Below are 21,242 nucleotides of genomic sequence, written 5' to 3' on the forward strand. Positions count from 1 at the left end.
ATCTGTCGGCGGCTTATTCATAATTGGCGAAATCTTAATGAAGACCGCCTCCCGGTGTAGAAGAAGAGAGCTTTGCTCCCGAGGAAGTTCATTTAATACAAGTTTCCTTATAACTGTTCGAGAAGTTCGCAGCTCCACGTCCTTTTAATTTATCTGCACCTCTGTGTAACTTCCTTTTCGACAAATAAATTTCAATGAGCTATAATGTTTCAGCAAGTGAATGCAAATGAAACACTTTGTTAAACTCGCCATTACCAAAATCCACATTTCTGTCATAGCGCGAGATATTTGTTGTTAAACAAGAGCACGTACGGCGGGAACCCCTTTAATTATCTTCCGGGACGGCGCTGCTCAATAAAAGTCTTAAACCGAGTCCACGGCAAAATTGACAATATTCCGTTTCGGAGCTAAGTGACAGACGATGTCATCAGCTTAGCGTAAAAGCCCGAACAGAGAAACAAGCATAAATCGATAGCAGCATCCAATTCTACTAGAAGATTGCGAATATTTTCCTCTATTTTCCTTTTTGTAATGTTCTGCTACAAGTCAATCTCACGGGATTTCCTCCGCTACTTCTAAATTTTAAGCAGGAACTAACCGAATGTACGGCCGGTCCCAGTCCTTGTTTTTTATTCCTCTACTTTAGCCGGAACGGCTGTATAAAATTATCAAGTAAATCGCCGACACTGTCCATTTGTCGTGGAGATAAACAATAACGTGGGGGCGGAATTAAATAATGCAAAAACCGCATCCGACTCGCCGTCTTGGCGAAAATTTATGTCAACTAAACTTTTAATAGAAGCAAGCGGGAGCAATCAGAATATAAATTCGACCGCGGAAATTTACGATCGACTTTATTTTCAGGCGCTTGCGAGTTTGATTAGAACGGTCATTTTCTGCTAGCGACAGTTTTTAACTCATTATGCGCGAAAATAGGATTCTATTATTTATGCAGCAAACAATTAACCTAAATGGAGCGACATCAATTCCCCGGGACAAACTAGATTGAAAATATCAACGCATTTTGATTAAAAATAATGGAAGCTGCAGCGACACGATGGATTTAATGACGGAACGGCTGACAAACCAAATGAAGAAATAAGCACTTCGTTAAAAATTCCGCGCTGGATCTGGATTATGACGTTTGTATTTAAAATTGTCGCATATTTTGACGGCAGGCTCAAAGCGGAGCTTTTCTAGCTCTATTTTTAATCAAAGTAGATTTACGGAAAAGGGCGATTCTGAATTAATAAAATCTTGAATGTACATTACTACGGCAGTGGAGATTAAAATGCAGCAGTCTGACCGACCCTTTGAAGTGATTTGGCTAATGGACTCGTATTTTCAACAATTATTTGAGGTATGAAAGCGCGTATTGTTTTGGCGTTAATTATTTATGGAGCTTTTTGTTCGACGCTTTTTTGCCTAATTTGGGTTTGCATTTGTAACATAAATGATGTGTAAGAATGCTCGTTTCAATTCAGTATAAATCATCGAAAATGGACTGGTTTATTTTTGAATATTTGAGCTTTAGTTTTGTTGTTTTCATACAAAACGAAGCTTTATTTATACATCCAGCAATGAAAGGTTCTTTTGCAATTTTTATTATTTTTTCAAATAGAAAATTTGTGGTGGAGATCCATTATGCGCTCCGTCGATTTTTGGCAAATTGAATGTACTGATTATAAATAAAATATTCTCTTCTATTTTACCAAACATAACAAACAATGTGAAATTGAATATCTAGTCAATTCTAAAAACTAAATTTTGCATTATTTCATATTGTCAGGAAAATATTTACATATTAATCCTTTATAAGCATGTGTAGTTAAATATTTCACAATTATTAATATGCTTAAAACCCGATATTTGATTATTTTCCGCGATGAACTCGAAAAAATAATAATGTTGTCAGTGGGTTTTTGCTGAACATGTCAACAGTGTACAAGAACAAAATACAAAAATAATTGCAAAGCTCGAAATTTTTTGACGTGTCATTCGACCTGGATGACACCTACGGTTTAACAAAGTGAGCACATGCCGAGCTTTTTCATGGATTTTCAGGGATACATTTTTTCAATACGTCGCAAATAACACTGTTTCTGCTTTGTGTAAATTGGGACGATAATGTAAACGCGTTTATTTTTATTTTTTAAAAAACAACACATGCACAAGTTTTAATTAAAAAAAACAATTTATATTAGGATCGATAAAATTTGATTATTGCATCTAAATAAATTTGTTTCGTTATTTTTAAGAATATAAGGAAAATAGTCATAAATTCGTATTCCTGACAAAATTTCCGAGGAGAGGAACTTGTTCTCAAGTCAATTTAAGCAATTTTTAAATTTTGTTAAAAATGGTGGAGGTGCCGGGATAATGACTTAAAAAATATATAGACTAAAAGTTTTCATGGAAGCCGACAAGAATAACTAAACAGACATAAATTTAAATTATTTAGGCCATTTCCTTCCGTTATTTCTAGTAATACCAGGAAACTAAACACAATTTAGACGTTTCTTCAAAATATCTTGATATCTGAGCAACGCAATTACATATCTGTATTAAGAAAATATATTGTTTTCCGGTCGATTTTGCTCCAGATTTGAATTATTGCATCCACACGATTTTTCCTCTGTTATTTCGCAGAATACAAGGGAAATTGTCTCAAATTTATTTTTGAGAAACCTCCTGATGAGAGAAACTTATTTTCGGACTAGTTTTCCGAAATTCAAAATTTTGGTTAAAATGGTGGAGGCGCTGGGATAACAGTTTAAAAAATATTTACTTTATAAATTGTTCGAGAAACTTACACAATGTGATGCATTTTAGAACAGATGATGTATTTCTTCATAACGTCCTGACGTCTCAACAAATAACAACGCAAGCACAAATTTGAATTAAGAAAATTTATTGTTTCCTGGTCGATTTAGCTTCAGATTTGAATTATTAGATCTAAACGAATTTCCTCCGCTATTTCAGAGATTACGAAGAAAATAATTACAAAATTGTGTTCCTGAGAAACTGTCCAATAAAAGAAAGTTCTTTTCGGACTAGTTTTCTGAAATCTAAATTTCTGGGAAAAATGGTGGAGGCGCCGGGATACCAATTTAAAAAATATGTATTTTAAAAATTTTCGTGAAACTTACATGATGTGATGTATTTAGGAACAACTTATTTACTTCTTTATAATATCCTGATATCTGGTCAAAATAACAACGCAAACACAAATTTGAATTAAGGAAATTTATTGTTTTCTCGTAGATTTGACACTAGAATTAAATTATTGCATCTAACCGATTTTTTTTCTCCGTTATTTCGCAGAATACAAAAAATATGATTACAAATTTGCGATCCTGAGAAATTTTCTGATAAGAGAAAGTAATTTTCTGACCAGTTTTAAAAAATTTAACATTTTGGAAAAATGGTGGAGGCGCCGGGATAACAATTTAAAAAATATGTATTTTAAAATTTTTCCAGAAACTTACGTGATGTGATGTATTTAGGAACAAATTATGTATTTCTTTATAATATCCTGATTTCTGGTCAAAATAACAACGCAAACAGAAATTTGAATCAAGGAAATTTTTTGTTTTCTGGTAGATTTGACACCAGAATTAAATTATTGCAGCCAACCGAATTTTCTTTTCTCCGTTATTTCGCAAAATACAAGGAAAATTATTACAAATTTGTGTTCCTGACAAATTTTCTGATAAGAGAAAGTAATTTGGGGAGTAGTTTTCAAAAGTTTAGATTTTTGAAAAAAATGGTGGAGGCGCCGGGATAACAATTTAAAAAATATGTATTTTAAAAATTTTCTAGAAACCTATATGATGTGATGTATTTCGGAACAAATTATGTATTTCTTAAAAAATCCTGATATCTGGTCAAAATAACAACGCAAGCACAAATTTGAATTAAGGAAATTTATTTTTTTATGGTAGATTTGATACTAGAATTAAATTATTGCATCCAACCGAATTTTCTTTTTTCCGTTATTGCGCAGAATACAAGGAAAATGATTACAAATTTGTGTTCCTGAGAAATCTTTCGATAAGAGAGAGTAATTTTCGAACTAGTTTTTAAAAATTTAAAATTTTGGAAGAAATGGTGGAGGCGCCGGGATAACAATTTCAAAAATACGTACTTTAAAACTTTTCCAGAAACTTACGTGATGTGATGTAATTAGGAACAAATTATGTATTTCTTTATAATATCCTGATATCTGGTCAAAATAACAACGCAAACACAAATTTGAATCAAGGAAATTTATTGTTTTCTGGTAGATTTGACACCAGAATTAAATTATTGCAGCCAACCGAATTTTCTTTTCTCCGTTATTTCGCAAAATACAAGGAAAATTATTACAAATTTGTGTTCCTGACAAATTTTCTGATAAGAGAAAGTAATTTGGGGAGTAGTTTTCAAAAGTTTAGATTTTTGAAAAAAAATGGTGGAGGCGCCGGGATAACAATTTAAAAAATATGTATTTTAAAAATTTTCTAGAAACCTATATGATGTGATGTATTTCGGAACAAATTATGTATTTCTTAAAAAATCCTGATATCTGGTCAAAATAACAACGCAAGCACAAATTTGAATTAAGAAAATTTATTGTTTTATGGTAGATTTGATACTAGAATTAAATTATTGCATCCAACCGAATTTTCTTTTTTCCGTTATTTCGCAGAATACAAGGAAAATGATTACAAATTTGTATTCCTGAGAAATCTTTCGATAAGAGAGAATAATTTTCGAACTAGTTTTCAAAAATTTAAAATTCTGGAAAAAAATGGTGGAGGCGCTGCGATAGCAATTTAAAAAATATGTTTTTTAAAAATTTTCCAGAAACTTATGTATGTATTTCTTCATGATTTTCTGCTATCTGGACAAAATAACAACACAGGCACAAATTTGGATTGAGGAAGTTTATTATTTTTGTGTCAATTTCACTCGACATTTGAATTATTGCATCTAAACGAATTTTCCTCCGTCTATTTCGCAGAATACAAGGAAAACAATTGCAAATTTATGTTCCTGAGATACCTTCCGAGAAGGGAAAGTGATTTTCGAACTAATTTTCTGAAATTTAAAGTTTTGGAGAAAATGGTGGAGGTGCCGGGATAACAATTTAAAAACCATTTATTTTAAAAATTTTCGACAAACTTACATGTGATCTATTCTAGAACAAATTACGTATTTCTTTATGATTTGCTGATATCTGAACAAAACAATAACGCAAGCATAAATTTGAGTTAAGAAAATCTATTGCTTTCAGGTCAACTTAATTCAAAATTTGAGTTATTCGATCTGAACGAGTCTTCCTCCATCATTTCACAAAATACAAAGAAAATAATCACAAATTTGTGTTCTTGAGAAATCTTCCGATAAGAGAAATTTACTTTCGGACTAGTTTACCGATGTCGAAAGTTTTGGTAAAAATGGTGGAGGCGCCGGGATAATAATTTAAAAATATTTATTTTAAAATTTTTCTGAAAACTTATGTGATGTAGTGTATATTACAACAAAGCATGTATTTCTTCATAAAATTCTGAAATCTGAACAAAATAATAAAGCAAGGACAAATCTGAATTAAGCAAATTTATTGTTTTCTGGTCGATATCACTCCAAATTAAATTATCGCATTTAAACGAATTTTCCTCCGTCTATTTCGCAGAATACAAGGAAAACAATTGCAAATTTATGTTCCTGAGATACCTTCCGAAAGGGGAAAGTGATTTTCGAACTAATTTTCTCAAATTTAAAGTTTTGGAGAAAATGGTGGAGGTGCCGGGATAACAATTTAAAAACCATTTATTTTAAAAATTTTCGACAAACTTACATGTGATCTATTGTAGAACAAATTATGTATTTCTTTATGATTTGCTGATATCTGAATAAAACAATACCGCAAGCATAAATTTGAGTTAAGAAAATCTATTGTTTTCGGGTCGATTTGATTTCAGATTTGAACTGCTGCAATTAATGGAATTTTCCTCCAATATTTCACAAAATACAACGAAAATAATCACAAATTTGTTTTCATGAGATCTGTTGCAAAAGATGAAGTTATTTCCGGACTAGTTTTCAGATAGTTAAAGTTTTAGAAAAATGATGGAACTACCGCGATAACAATTTAAAAAATATTTATTTTAAAAATTTTCGAGAAACTACATGATCTGATGTATTTTAGAACAAATTCTGTATTCCTTCATAATATTTCGATATCTGAACAAAATAACAATGCAAACACAAATTTGAATTAAGGAAATTTATTGGTTTCAGGTAGATTTGACACCAGAGTTAAATTATTGCATCTAAACTAATTTTCCTCCGTTATTTCACAGAATACAAGGAAAACAATTACAAATTTGTATTCCTGAGAAACCTTCCAATAAGAGAAAGTTACTTTCAGACTAGTTTATAGAAATTTCAAATTTTGGAAAAAATGGTGGAGGCGCCAGGATAACAAATTAAAATTTATTTATTTTAAAAATTTTTGAGAGAATATAATTCATGAATCACATGACCCCATTTCTTCCAATAGAATTTGTTCATGCCCTTAGTTACATGTCTATCACAGCGATAATAATTTTATTGCCTTATTGTGGTCTGTTGCTACCTAAATTTAAAAACTGTCAAATTGACAAATTTTAAAATTTCGTAAATTTTTTTGTCTTTTATGGCTTGCCAACGTTGGGGGCAAGCTCAAAACGACGAAATCAATTCTATTATCAAAAAATGTGTTCATTTATTATATTCTCATGTTGAATATAACTCGTGATATGATTAATAATCGAAGATATGGCTCGTGAAACCGAAGCAGCACATTCAACTCGTGCTTCGCACTCGTTGAATCTGCAGCTCGGTTTCACTCGAAATATTATCGATAATAATCATATCACTTGTTATATTATAATTGAAACTTACATGATGTGATGTATTTAAGGACAAATTATGTATTTCTTCATAATATCTGGATATCTGAACAAAATAACAACGCAAGCACAAATCTGAGTTAAGAAAATCTATTGTTTTCGGGTCGATTTGATTTCAGATTTGAATTGCTGCGATTAATCGAATTTTCCTCCAATATTTCAGAAAATATAACGAAAATAATCAAAAATTTGTTTTCATGAGAACTGTTGCAATAAGATGAAGTTATTTCCGGACTAGTTTTCAGATATTTAAACTTTTAGAAAAATGGTGGAACTGCCGCGATAACAATTTAAAAAATATTTATTTTAAAAATTTTCGAGAAACTTTATGATCTGATGTATTTTAGAACAAATTCTGTATTCCTTCATAATATTTCGATATCTGAACAAAATAACAATGCAAACACAAATTTGAATTAAGGAAATTTATTGTTTTCAGGTAGATTTGACACCAGAGTTAAATTATTGCATCTAAACTAATTTTCCTCCGTTATTTCACAGAATAGAAGAAAAACAATTACAAATTTGAATTCCTGAGAAACCTTCCGATAAGAGAAAGTTATTTTCAGACTAGTTTATAGAAATTTAAAATTTTGGAAAAAATGGTGGAGGCGCCGGGATAACAATTTAAAAATTATTTATTTAAAAAATTTTTGAGAAACTTACATGATGTGATGTCTTTTAGGACAAATTATGTATTTCTTGATAATATCTGGATATCTGAACAAAATAACAACGCAAGCACAAATCTGAATTAGGGAAATCTATTGTTTGCGGGTCGATTTGATTTCAGATTTGAATTGCTGCAATTAATCGAATTTTCCTCCAATATTTCACAAAATACAACGAAAATAATCACAAATTTGTTTTCATGAGAACTATTGCAATAAGATGAAGTTATTTCCGGACTAGTTTTCAGATATTTAAAGTTTTAGAAAAATGGTGGAGCCGCCGCGATAACGTTTTAAAAAATATTTGTTTTAAAAATCTTCGAGAAACTTCATGATCTGATTTATTGAAGAACAAATTGTGTATTCCTTCATAAAACTTTGATATCTGAACAAAATAACAACGCAAACACAAATTTGAATTAAAGAAATTTATTGTTTTCAGATGGATTTGACACCAGAGTTAAATTATTGCATATAAACTAATTTTCTTCCGTTACTTCACAGAATACAAGGAAAACAATTACAAATTTGTATTCCTGAGAAACCTTCCGATAAGAGAAAGTTACTTTCAGACTAGTTTATAGAAATTTAAAATTTTGGAAAAATGGTGGAGGCGCCGGGATAACAATTTAAAAAATATTTATTTTAGAAATTTTTGAGAAACTTACAAGATGTGATGTATTTTAGGAAAAATGATGTATTTCTTGATAATATCTGGATATCTGAACAAAATAACAACGCAAGCACAAATCTGAATTCAGGATATCTCTTGTTTTCGGGTCGTTTTGATTTCAGATATGAATTGCAGCAATTAATCGAATTTTCCTCCAATATTTCACAAAATATAACGAAAATAATTACAAATTTGTATTCCTGAGAAACCTTCCGATAAGAGAAAGTTACTTCCAGACTAGTTTATAGAAATTTAAAATTTTGGAAAAAATGGTGGAGGCGCCGGGATAGCAATTTAAAAAATGTTTATTTTAAAAATTTTCAAGAAACTTCATGATCTGATGTATTTTAGAACAAATTCTGTATTCCTTCATAATATTTTGATATCTGAATAAAATAACAACGCAAACACAAATTTGAATTAAGGAAATTTATTGTTTTCAGGTAGATTTGACACCAGAGTTAAATTATTGGATCCAAACTTATTTTCCTCCGTTACTTGAGAATACAACGAAAACAATTACAAATTTGTGTTCCTGAGAAATTTCCGATAAAAGAATTTTATTTTCGGACTAGTTTACCGATGTTTAAAGTTTTGGTAAAAATTGTGGAGGCGCCGGGATAACAATTTAAAAATATTTATTTTAAAATTTTTCGGGAAACTTTTGTGATGTGATGTATATTAGAAAAAATTATATATTTCTTCATAAAATTCTGAAATTTGAATAAAATAATAAAGCAAAGACAAATTTGGATGAAGTAAATCCATTGATTTCTAGTCGATTTGACTCCAAATTAAATTATTGCATTTAAACGAATTGTCCTCCGTCTATTTCATAGAATACAAGGAAAATAATTACAAATTTGTGTTCCTGAGAAAACTTCTGATAAGAGAAAGTTACTTTCGGGCTGGTTTTCCGGAATTGAAAGTTTTTCTGGGAAAATGGTGGAGACGCCGGGACAACAATTTAAATAAATATACATTTTAAAAATCTTCGGGAAACTTAAGTGTTGTGATATTTTAGAGCAAATTATGTATTTCTTTATAATATGCTGATATCTGATCAAAATAACAACGTAAGCACAAATTTGAATAAAGGAAATTTATCGTTTTTGGGTAGATTTGACACCAGAGTTAAATTATTGCATCCAAACTAATTTTCCTCCGTTATTTGACAGAATTCAAGGAAAACAATTACAAATTTGTGTTCCTGAGAAGTCTTCCGACAAAAGAATTTTATTTTTGGACTAGTATACCGATGTTTAAAGTTTTGGTAAAAATGGTGGAGGCGCCGGGATAACAATTTAAAAATGTTTATTTTAAAATTTTTCGGGAAATTTTTGTGATGTGATGTATATTAAAAAAAATTATATATTTCTTCATAAAATTCTGAAATTTGAATAAAATAATAAAGCAAAGACAAATTTGAATGAAGGAAATCCATTGATTTCTAGTCTATTTGACTCCAAATTAAATTATTGCATTTAAACGAATTTTCCTCCGTCTATTTCACAGAATACAAGGAAAATAATTACAAATTTGTGTTCCTGAGAAAACTTCTGATAAGAGAAAGTTACTTTCGGGCTAGTTTTCAGGAATTGAAAGTTTTGGGGGAAAATGGTGGAGGCGCCGGGACAACAATTTAAATAGATATACATTTTAAAAATTTTCGGGAAACTTAAGTGATGTGATATTTTAGAACAAATTATGTATTTCTTTGCAATATCCTGATATCTGATCCAAATAACAACGTAAGCACAAATTTGAATAAAGGAAATTTATCGTTGTTGGGTAGATTTGACACCAGAGTTAAATTATTGCATCCAAACTAATTTTCCTCCGTTATTTGACAGAATACAAGGAAAACAATTACAAATCTGTGTTCCTGAGAAATCTTCCGATAAAAGAATTTTATTTTCGGACTAGTTTACCGATGTTTAAAGTTTTGGTAAAAATGGTGGAGGCGCCAGGATAACAATTTAAAAATATTTATTTTAAAATTTTTCGGGAAACTTATGTGATGTGATGTATATTAGAAAAAAATATATATTTCTTCATAAAATTCTGAAATCTGAACCAAATCATAAAGCAAAGACAAATTTGAATGAAGGACATCCATTGATTTCTAGTCGATTTGACTCCAAATTAAATTATTGCATTTAAACAAATTTTCCTCCGTCTATTTCGCAGAATACAAGGAAAATAATTACAAATTTGTGTTCCTGAGAAAACTTCTGATAAGAGAAAGTTACTTTCGGACTAGCTTTCCGGAATTTAAAATTTTGGTAAAAAATGGTGGAGGCGCCGGGATAACAATTTAAACAAATATAAATTTCAAAAATTTTCGGGAAACTTACGTGATGTGATATTTTGGAACAGATTATGTTTTTCTTTATAATATCGTGATATCTGATCAAAATAACAACGTAAGCACAAATTTCAATAAAGAAAATTTATCGTTTTTGGGTAGATTTGACACCCGAGTTAAATTATTGCATCCAAACTAATTTTGCTCCGTTATTTCACAGAATACAAGGAAAATAATTACAAATTTGTGTTTCTGAGAAATCTTTCGATAAGAGAAATTTATTTTCGGACTAGTTTACCGATGTTTAAAGTTTTGGTAAAAATGGTGGAGGCGCCGGGATAACAATTTAAAAATATTTATTTTAAAATTTTTCGGAAAACTTATGTGATGTGGTGTATATTAGAACAAATTATATATTTCTTCATAAAATTCTGAAATCTGAACAAAATAATAAAGCAAGGAGAAATTTCAATTAAGCAAATTTATTGTTTTCTGGTCGATTTGACTCCAAATTAAATTATCGCATTTAAACGAATTTTTCTCCGTCTATTTCGCAGAATACAAGGAAAACAATTGCAAATTTATGTTCCTGAGGTACCTTCCGAGAAGGAAAAGTGATTTTCGAACTAATTTTCTGAAATTTAAAGTTTTGGAGAAAATGGTGGAGGGGCCGGAATAACAATTTAAATAAATATTTATGTGATGTATTTTAGAAGAAATTATGTATTTCTTGAATCAATAGGTGAATATTTTCAACACGTGACAATTTTTCATTTTTTGGTTAAATAATTATTTTAAAATTTACTGAAGGTCCAGTCATAAATAGTTCCACTCGCCCTAAAAAAGCCCTTTAATGTTGGGCCCCAAAGTGTTCATCGACGCTGAAAAACCCCCATTTCTGGACGTTCCAGCGGACTTTTGATGTTATGCAACTCAATAATAAATGCTCGGCAAAATTACCGTCATTAACTGTATACCCATTCCTTTCATTAAATTACGTCGAGCACATGCCCCGCAAATTAGTCCCAACTTTAGGTATTTAGATAGATTAATGAATTTAAATTTTCTGTCATCCTAATACACTTAGCGTGAAGCGTCTTCATCAAAATTTCAAGTTTCCAGAGAATTCGGTTCATGTTCGTGTTATCGACAATCAACAGATGAAAGAGCGTCGCTTTAAATCGTCGCTTCAACTATTTATTAAAATTAAAACATAATTGCCTCCGAAGAGGAATCCGGGCCGAAATTTCGCTCTTCAAAAACACTAAGTACGTCTACTATTTAGTGTTATCGTGATTAATTAAAATTCTGTCAAACCGACTAACCGATTTTTTGATATATGCAGTCTCTAAAGTGGCTTTGTTATTGGGGCACACCTTCACAAGTGCCTCCTCAAAGGGGTTTAAGCGACACTGAATTATTCCAACCTCTGAGGTACCATACATCAAATCGACCCTTTCCCTTGAAATAATTCGCGCCTGAAGTATTCATTACGACAATGCACAATTCCTTGTAATTTTAATGAATTCGTCCGAAAGCGGAAATTTATTTGGAATAAATTGGCCAAATAAAAATCGAGATTTAATTGGGCGGTTTTTTTTTTCTTCGCGTGTGAGCTTCGAGCAGTTTTACCCCTCGTGTAATCACAAAGCGTATTGTTTCAGCCGGATTTCGGCGGAGCGAATCTGGCCTTATCGTTCTTAAAAACAAAAATGATTGATGAATTCCGAAGCTGAGCTACCTTGCAGTGTCATATAAGTCGGGTAAAAAATGACTTTCGGTAAGTTGTTCTTTTCCGCCGGGGTCCATCAATTAGATAACTTCTGGTCTAACGGATTTTCGAGATAACCTGTCATTGTTGGTATTGAGTTCAACCTTTGAAGTCGGGGACGATTTAAATATAAATGAAGAGCAATAATTAAGCAACAACAGCCTGACCCGACACGAATTTGAATAATTATGCGGAAACAAACTGATTTCTGTAGTTTAAATTTAAAATTAAATGGCCCGCTCTGGCCTTTGACACAAAAAAAGAATGACAAGACTTCTTACTCATTTGCATGCTCGTAATGAATGGCTGGATCGTTTTCGGGAATTATTCAATTATTCAAATTTTTAGAAGTTGAGGAAAATAATGATTTGGACGGTTAAAGCCGTAATCAGTTAATTCGGGCTATTAGGTGTGTAATGGCTCCAATTTCGCACTACTTCATCAAAACAAGCCACACATTGACTGAAAGCAAAAAACTTTTGGAAAAAGTTCCATAACGTTTTTGTTCTGTGTAGTCTGGGTTTGAAATTCCAATAATGTTTTAATATTTTGTCGGTAAATTCAGTTTTTGCTTCGTTTAAGATTTCGCGTGCGTAGCGGCTCTGCGTTAATTACGCTTAGAGGAGTTTACGCAGCAAAAGCTCTAAAAATTTCCAAATCCGACACGCACCTGCAATTTTAAAATGTGAATATTTTATGAATCTCTGATAAAACCTGGCGAGATTTATGGAAATCTAAAATCTGCAATACATTCGCAGTGTTTTAGAGTTTCGTCCCGGTGGCATAAATCATCGCCGTCCAGAATTTAGATTTTGCGGTAATCGAGGTTTCTCCTTTAACAATCCTAATATTATAAATGATTCCGGCGAAGAAAAAGTAGACAGCGAAAACCCTAATTTTACAAGGGCCATTATGAAAACGTTACCCTCGCGAGCCCTTGTCACCAGGTTATGATTTGTAGAAGAGAAGATGTTCCATTCCATTTAGGCGAAGTGGGAAAAATCTGGCGTCCCTTATTTACACTAAAACACTGTAGGCAGAGATAGGAGTCGGTGGAAAAATGAACGTCTCAACTAAAATATATGTATTTTATTATCTCGCTGTCAAAAGAGTGCGACTGCGAATTCTGTTTCTCTTTACTCCGTATCAGATATTTCATAAGGTAATGCTTTCTCGGGGCACTTTTTCGCTCGCTCGCAAATGTCCGATTATACATCAAAAATCTTCATTAACCGTAAAATATGGAGGAGTCCACCATTCTGAAATTGTGCTTTATGGACCGATTTATTACGGCTTATGATGATACTTCTGGACAATTTCTCCCGACTACCAAATCGACGAATTTTGTTTACTTTCTGTTAGATGAAGTTGACACTCGGCTGGGTTCAGTCGTGACCGCTCAAAATTCCAGACGGCAAACTGGCTGGCCGACGGCCAAATTCCCCTTTAAGCTTTTTAATTTATTGACTGAAAGAAACGCAGCTTGCATGGAACGTACCTTCGTGCCAACCTCGAACACAAGATTGTCGGATAGTTGCTAGTTCGTAATTAAACCAGAAACCGCAAAACTAGACAAAGGGTCACCCATTGGCTGTCAATTTCGAGCCGGAGGTCGCCCGAACATTTTTTTATTATTTAAACTAATTGATACAGGAAGAAAACTCGAAACGAAAGTTGTATCATTGTTTAAGTATATTATAGTTGGACAACCTATACGGACAATCACTTTCCCATGTAGAAAAGAATGAATATATATTTTACATCTCACTCGCTTCACTATGAAGTGGCGGTACCTTACGAAAGGGGGTAAAAATAGTCCGTAAGCACGTGATGTCGATAAGGTAGTAAACGGACGTATTAATCAGTACGTTGTACGGGGAGCAGTCACAAAATAAGTAAACGTACGTGTTGAAGACTTTACTGTAATATATGTATATGTAGTGCATACCTGTTTCAAGGTTAAGGTAACAAAAATTTAATATTATCGCGGTATACCTATTATCCATGAACTGCATGGCTAAAAAATATGCGTCCCTTCGTCCACTTTAAAGGTATACGAAATTAAACGACCACTACTTTAATTAATAAGTAACAAGTCATTTAATTTGCCTCCAGAATAACTATGGATTATCATCAAACTATGAACACCAAATTAATTCAATATGAACATCTTCTTACGTATTTTTTTGATTAACAGTAGTCAAATCATTAAATACATATTATTTTTGAAACTAAAATGTATTTTATCCTAAGATTGTATCACAAAATATTAATCACCATTTAAATATATACGATTTAGACATCAAGAAATAAATTTAAAATTGCAAAAATTATACTAAAACAGCCTTAAATGTGTCTTGTATGTACGTGGTTATCAGTATGTAGGCATTTTAACGCACAGCAATAATCGTTCTTGATGAGTAATGACTGATGACTACTGTAACACAGTAAATCCTCGAAATCGAAAATTTAAAACACTGAAAAATTCAAATATGGGAAAATTGTAAAATCGAGAAATCGAAACATAAAAAAATCAAAAAAATAAAAATTGGAAAATCTAAAATTTAAAAATCGAGAAATTGAACAATCGGTTAATTCAAAAATCGAAAGATCGAAAAATTGGAAAATCGAAAAATAAAAAAAAATTGGACAATCGAAAATTTAAAAATTCCTAGAATTGAAAAATTGAAATATAGAGAACTGAAAACTCAAAAAATCGAAAAAAATTAATAATTCAAAAATTCAAAAGTTAAAATTGAGAAATCGAAAAACTGAAAAATCACAAAATTGAACGAAATATCAAAAAATTAGGAAATTAAAAAATTGAGAAACAAAAAAGTCAAAAAATCAGAGTCTAAAAATCGCAACCTTAAAAAATCGAAAAATTGAAAAATCAAAAACCTGAATAATCGAAAAATTGAAGAACTGAAGAACTGAAAAATCGAAACTTTAGGAAGTGGAAAAATGGGAATATAAAAAAATAGATTAATTGAGAAATCCAAAAACTAAAAATTCAGAAACGTCAAAATTTGAAAAATAAAAAAATATTGAAGAACTAAAAAATCGAAAAATCTAAAATTTAAAACACTGAAAAGTTAAAATATCCTAAAACTGAAAAATGGAGAAATCCAAACATCAAAAAATCAAAACTAAAAATAAAAATCTAAAATTTAATGATCGAAAAACTGAAAAATCAACGAATCGAGAAGTCGAGAATTTAAAAAACTGGACAATTGAAAAATCGGATAATTCAAAAATCGAAACATCGAAAAATCGAGAAACCGAAAAGCAAAAAATCGAAAAACCAACAAATCGAAAAATCGAAACATTGTGAAATTCAAAAATTGAGACATCGAGAAATCGAAAAATCGAAAGACAAAAAAAATCGAGGAGTCGAAAAATCGAGAAGTCGAAAAATGAAAAAATTGAGAAACCGAAGTAGGCCAAAATCGAAAAATCGAAAACTTAAATATGGAAAAAATTGATAAAGCGAGATTGAATAATCAAAACATCGAAACATCCGAATCTCAATGAATTGAGATTTCAAAAAATTTAAACATTCGTAAATTTAAAAAATTAATATATAGAACTGGAAACTCGAGAAACTGAAAAATCTAGACATTTAAAAATTAAAATATGAAAAAGTTGAAAAATTGAGAAATTAAAATAAAAAACAAAAAACTGAAAATCCAAAAATAAAAAATAGAAAAATCTAGAAGTCGAAAAATGAAAGAATCGAAGTATTGAAAAATATCAAAACTGAAAGAAATATCCAAAAATTGAGAAATCGACAAACCAATAAAGCGAAGTCGAAAAATCGAAGAATTGAAGAACTGAAAAATCGAAATTTTGAGAAGTGGGAAAATCAAAAATAGATTAATTGAGAAATCAGAAAACTGAAAATTTAACGCAAAAATTTGAAAAATTCAAAAATTTAAATACTGAAGAACTGAAAAGTCAAAAAATCGAGAAATCGAAAAAACTAAAATTTAAAACAATGAATAATTAAAATATCGCAAAATTGAAGAATCGAGAGATCCAATTCAATTTGAAAAATTGAAAAATCGAGGCATTGAAAAATTGGAAAATCCCGAAATTGAGACTTCGAGAAATCGAAAAATCGGAGGATCGAGAAATTGAGGAGTAGGAAGCCGAAAAGGAAAGTTAAAAATTGAAAAATTGAGAAATCGAACAATCAAAACAACGAAACATCTGAATTCGATAAATTGAGAAATTAAAAAATTGAATAATCGAAAAATTTTAAAAAAGAAAAACTGGAAAATCAAAAATTAAAATTCAAAAAATCGAATAATGAAAAATTGAAATATAGAAGAACTGAAAACTCGAGATATCGAAAAACCTAGAATTTTAAAAAATGAAATATTAAAACATCGAAAAGTTTAAAAATTGAGAAATCGAAGCATTAAACAGTCCCAGAATTGAAAAATCTAAAGTTTACAATAAATGAAAATCCAAAAAGGAAAAAAGCGAGAAATCAAAAAAAAAATCCATCAATTCAAAAATCGAAAAGTCGAAAAATTGAAATATTGAAAATTTTCATAACTGAAAGAAATATTCAAAAAATTGAGAAATTAAAAAATTGGAAAATTGAGAAATCGAAAATCTAAAAAAGCAAAATTGAAAAATCGTTATCTTAAAAAATCGATAAATTGAGGAATTGAAGATGTGAAAAATCGAAACTTTAGGAAATCCAGAAATGGACAAATAAAAAAAATACTTTAGAAATCGGCAAACTGAAAATTTAGAAACGTGAAAATTTGAAAAATTGAAAAATCGAAATATTTAAAAACCGTAAAATTGAAGAGGACAAAAATTGAGAAATTGTATCATTGAAAAATCGAAAGATTGAGAAATCGAAAAATAAAAAAATCGAGAAATAGAAAATTTAAAGAATGGAGGAATCGGAAAAGCCCAAAATTGAAATATTGAAAAATTGAGACACATAAAGTTGAAAAATCGAGAAATCGACAAGCCGAAAAATCCCAATAGCGTATTTAGGTATAAATCACAACATCAGGACTATTCTACTTTCTAAATTTAAATACATAACATTATAAATTGGAAAATGTTGATTTTTTTTCCAAAAATTTTGACGTCTAAGGTGAAAACTCGACACGGATGCATAAACCGTAAACGGGGCCAAACTACAATTTTACTATTGTAAAATTTAGAGATTGCGTCATTTCATTGTTCGTGACAAATTTTGGAGAGTGTAATTTGATAATACAATTTGAAATGTAAATTTTGTCATTCGGGAACATTATGTATTAAATCGTTAAGATGTTCAAGAACTTTGTTCACTTATTCGTTGTAAAGTCCAATGGTCGAAATGGGTTAGTTCTTCGTAGTGGATGTATTGTATCACATCAACTCTAACGAATATCGGTTTATAGATAAATCGCTTAAAGCCGATATTGGCCTGAGTGAGCTTTGGTCTGTAGATCAAACAAGTTCTCAGGCGACGAAAAATTGCATGTGGAGGGACACTTCGCATTACAAATCGTGTCAAGAAAGACATATTTGGGAGAGATGGATTTTCAGGTGCTTGACTAACGGTAATTTTAAATTGTTTGCTGTCGTTCGCGAAGTGAAGAACACAATTTCATTAAAATGATAATTATAAAATTATCATAATCACTATTGGTGTTAATTAACACAAAATGGCGCGCAAGTTATCAGTTGATTTCGTTAATAAATTCATAGAAACCTATAAGGGATTTTTTCATGCCTTAGAAAATTAAAAAGTAAAAAATACAATAACAAAAATTTTAAAATGCGGTTTACGAAAAATTAGTTGACCTGTGCAAAGAAGAAAATTTTGGAAACTCTGACAAATATGACATCTTAAAAAAAATAACACTTGAAGAAGTGCTTTCGGCGTAATGTTTTTGATGCTCGCGTGAACAAAATACTCTATGTCAGTATGCAGTGCGCAAAGAGTTAACTGTGCAGATCTAGCCGAAAATCCGAAAACCAAATCGCTGTGTGTAGGGTCAGCATAACGGAAGTAATAAATCATCCCATCGGTTGAAGAACGTTGGGTCAGTGCAATGATGTCGGTGTTATGTCCCGAGAGGTGCCCAATACACCCAATAAAATGGAACAGACAAAATAAAGCTTCAAACATGATTATTTTTATACTAAAATTCTGAAGTTTATAAACTGCACATTTTATTTATTTATTTATTTATTTTATCTTGTTTTCGAACTATAATAAACATTTCAAACAATGTCTGTAACTTATTTTAATGTAAATTGTATTCATGTGGTTAACAAAATCAGATGTAATATTAGTGTGATTTTGACCTTATTCTAGATTTTATTACAGCAGAACGGCGTATCCTTTTTAAATTTTAGAAGTTACAGAAACTAGTTCAAGAAACAATTAGTTATCTCGGATTTTTGGAACAAAATCTACCAAAATGTCCGATAACAGCAATTGTTTTTCATAGAAACAAACAGTCTTCAAAGCAGCCTTTAACAACTCGATATTACAAACATGCCTCTTAAGTTGTTTATGCGTTTTTTTATCTCTTGTAATTATTTGTAATGTTAACGCCGAAAGTTTATGTCATCCTGTTATTTACATTGAACATATATTTTCATTTTGTGTTAATATTTTTGTAACACCACGAATCTAAATTTTACTTAAAATCTTATTTTACTTTAATCTTGTAAAACTAAACAATTATACCAGTTTAAAAACCCTTGGAAAGTTTCTGTCAGTCTTCACATATAGTCAAATAAAAATATGCGTCAAATTCATTTAAATTCAATTCTTTCTTATCACGTTACAACGCGTTGTTCATATTTTTTATGTCAAGTATATTTTCATATTTTGTACATATATGTTTATACACATTACTGTTTACGGAACAATGTTAATTATGGATTTATGGATAACTCCTCGTATAAGAGCAGAGTGAAGGGTGTTTGCCTTTGCTAATGTTTGATGGCGCCATCTGATTTAGAGTAAAATAAACCTAATACGTTGGCTCACTGTAGTGAAAATGCGCGTTGACGAAAAATTTGTCCCACGCCCCCTGGATTCCTTGTCCTAAAGCTCACTATTTAGGCGAAGTAAAATTTGTATTAGGTTGTCCAACTATAATATACTTAAACAATGGTTGTATTTAACCCATCAAAGCTTTTCCTATCAAAGCACGATACAATTTGTGTCAATGATTCACTTTATCCAACTTGAAGAAAAAAATTCCTGGCTCACTTTTGCCTAAAAACGCCCTGAGCGGCTTATAATTCCCTCTCTGGCGGCTGTGATTTACGGCCATCTTATTGACCCCCAGTGTATTAACCGAATTAAATCGAATAGCTTGTGCTATATCGGAATATTCAGCTACATCTTCGAACGTGCACATCCCCTTATTGCCTTTTGTCCCCGAGCTCGAATCTGATCGATTGTCGCGAGTGTGGAATTAATGTAAACAGCCCGATAATTGGCGCAAAGAAGAGAAAGTTGGATTTTAGGCGGAGGGAGAAAATTAGATTCGGAATTTACTTACGATCAAAAAATTCTATGTAATTCAACCAGTCTGCAGACGTGCCGAATTTAGCAAATATAACGTAAACAAGAAAATACGTGTGACAGAGTGAAAACTCCCCCTCAAAGATAAAATTGAATTAGTTCATTCTTTTCGGCTTTCAGGTGGGCAGATTAATAATTTATTTTCTCCGTCCATGGAAATCCGCTTCGTTTGGTAATTGCGAAATTATTTAGTAATTTATTAAGCACTGTGTAAATTTGGCTAAATAAATGCTGCAATGTTGGTTTTCATGTGGTGCAAAGTTGAGCGTTATCGCGACCTCACAGATCGGGCTTGACACTCGCGCCGCTCGTTTTCTTTAATTTACGCGGGATTTTTAATTAAACTGCACTAAAGTAATTAGCGGCTGCGACTTCATACTTCGCCGGAAACAATACACGAGAAGACAAACGAACGCCCGTACTTCGTACGGTTTCGTCAGTAAAAAACGTGGTCAGTTCAGACTTAATAAAATTAATTAACATGAAGGCGTTCAAAGTTTATACATGGGAAGTTGTCGGGATTCCGGAGATAGACGAGGGGCGTAGGCCACGTCAACTTTATTACAAAAAAGGGAAAGAGAGCGCCTGGGTCGAGAACGCCGTTTTGTTATTTCCTGCCTATTGTTGTTTTATAATTTAATACGAAAACCAAGTTTCGCCTTGTTATAAATACATCCTATTGTACGTCGTAATATCTTTATAACACATCAGCATGTATTGTGCGCGTATTGTGGCAAAGTGGACTGAATTGTGAGTTACTTTCAATGGAACGAACTCAATAATAACCCAACTTAAATACACAGGACAAGTCTGCGTTTGCCCGAGGCTAAGACATCAAACCCGCCCTCCAAAAAATATTTATGTGGATGACTGACCCGGAAATTATGCTAAGACCCCAAATTTCATAAATGTTGTGCATAAATAAACACCTCGACGCACGTTTCCAGCAACGTTTTCATCTCGTAAACTAGTCCATAAAAAGCACAATTGTAAGCAGTGAATTTTAACCGAAGAACTTGAAGCTCTAACACGGTCTTGAACTCTGCCAAACTACTCTAGGGAACGAAAAGATGTTGGGAACAAGTTAGGGAGTTGTGATGGCGATAGCCACATCAGTTCTGGTTGGAATTGGTTATACGTACTTTGTTAATTAGTGAGGCTGAGTTTGACGTTAGTGGAAATTTGACGCTCTCTACTTTCGGATTTAACAATTAATAGTGGAAAGGAGGGTTAGGTGTGGGGGTCAGTCGGACGTAAAAAGTCCTCGTTCGTCATACGGTTTCTTGAGAAAGAATGAATCATCAAGAGTTTTATATT

At 31.4% G+C, this 21,242-nt stretch overlaps 2 protein-coding genes across 4 annotated transcripts in view; both read right to left on the minus strand.

Annotated features, from left to right (window-relative positions):
• The window catches only part of LOC135135989 (uncharacterized protein), a 232,137-nt gene that overhangs the window by 199,152 nt on the left and 11,743 nt on the right, over positions 1-21,242 (minus strand). The window lies entirely within an intron of this gene.
• Positions 19,516-21,242, minus strand: part of LOC135136063 (pre-mRNA-splicing factor 38B-like) — a 60,363-nt gene continuing 58,636 nt past the window's right edge. Inside the window, exons 4-5 of the mRNA XM_064065189.1 lie at positions 19,608-19,790; positions 19,516-19,535 (exon numbers count right to left, since the gene is read on the minus strand). Of these exons, the coding sequence (XP_063921259.1) occupies positions 19,516-19,535; positions 19,608-19,790 (203 nt within the window). The remainder of the gene's footprint in view (positions 19,536-19,607; positions 19,791-21,242) is intronic.

Source organism: Zophobas morio, unplaced genomic scaffold (assembly GCF_036711695.1).
Source record: "Zophobas morio isolate AGI-343-1 ecotype UQ-CSIRO unplaced genomic scaffold, CSIRO_AGI_Zmor_V1 ptg000026l, whole genome shotgun sequence".
NCBI lineage: Eukaryota > Metazoa > Arthropoda > Insecta > Coleoptera > Tenebrionidae > Zophobas > Zophobas morio.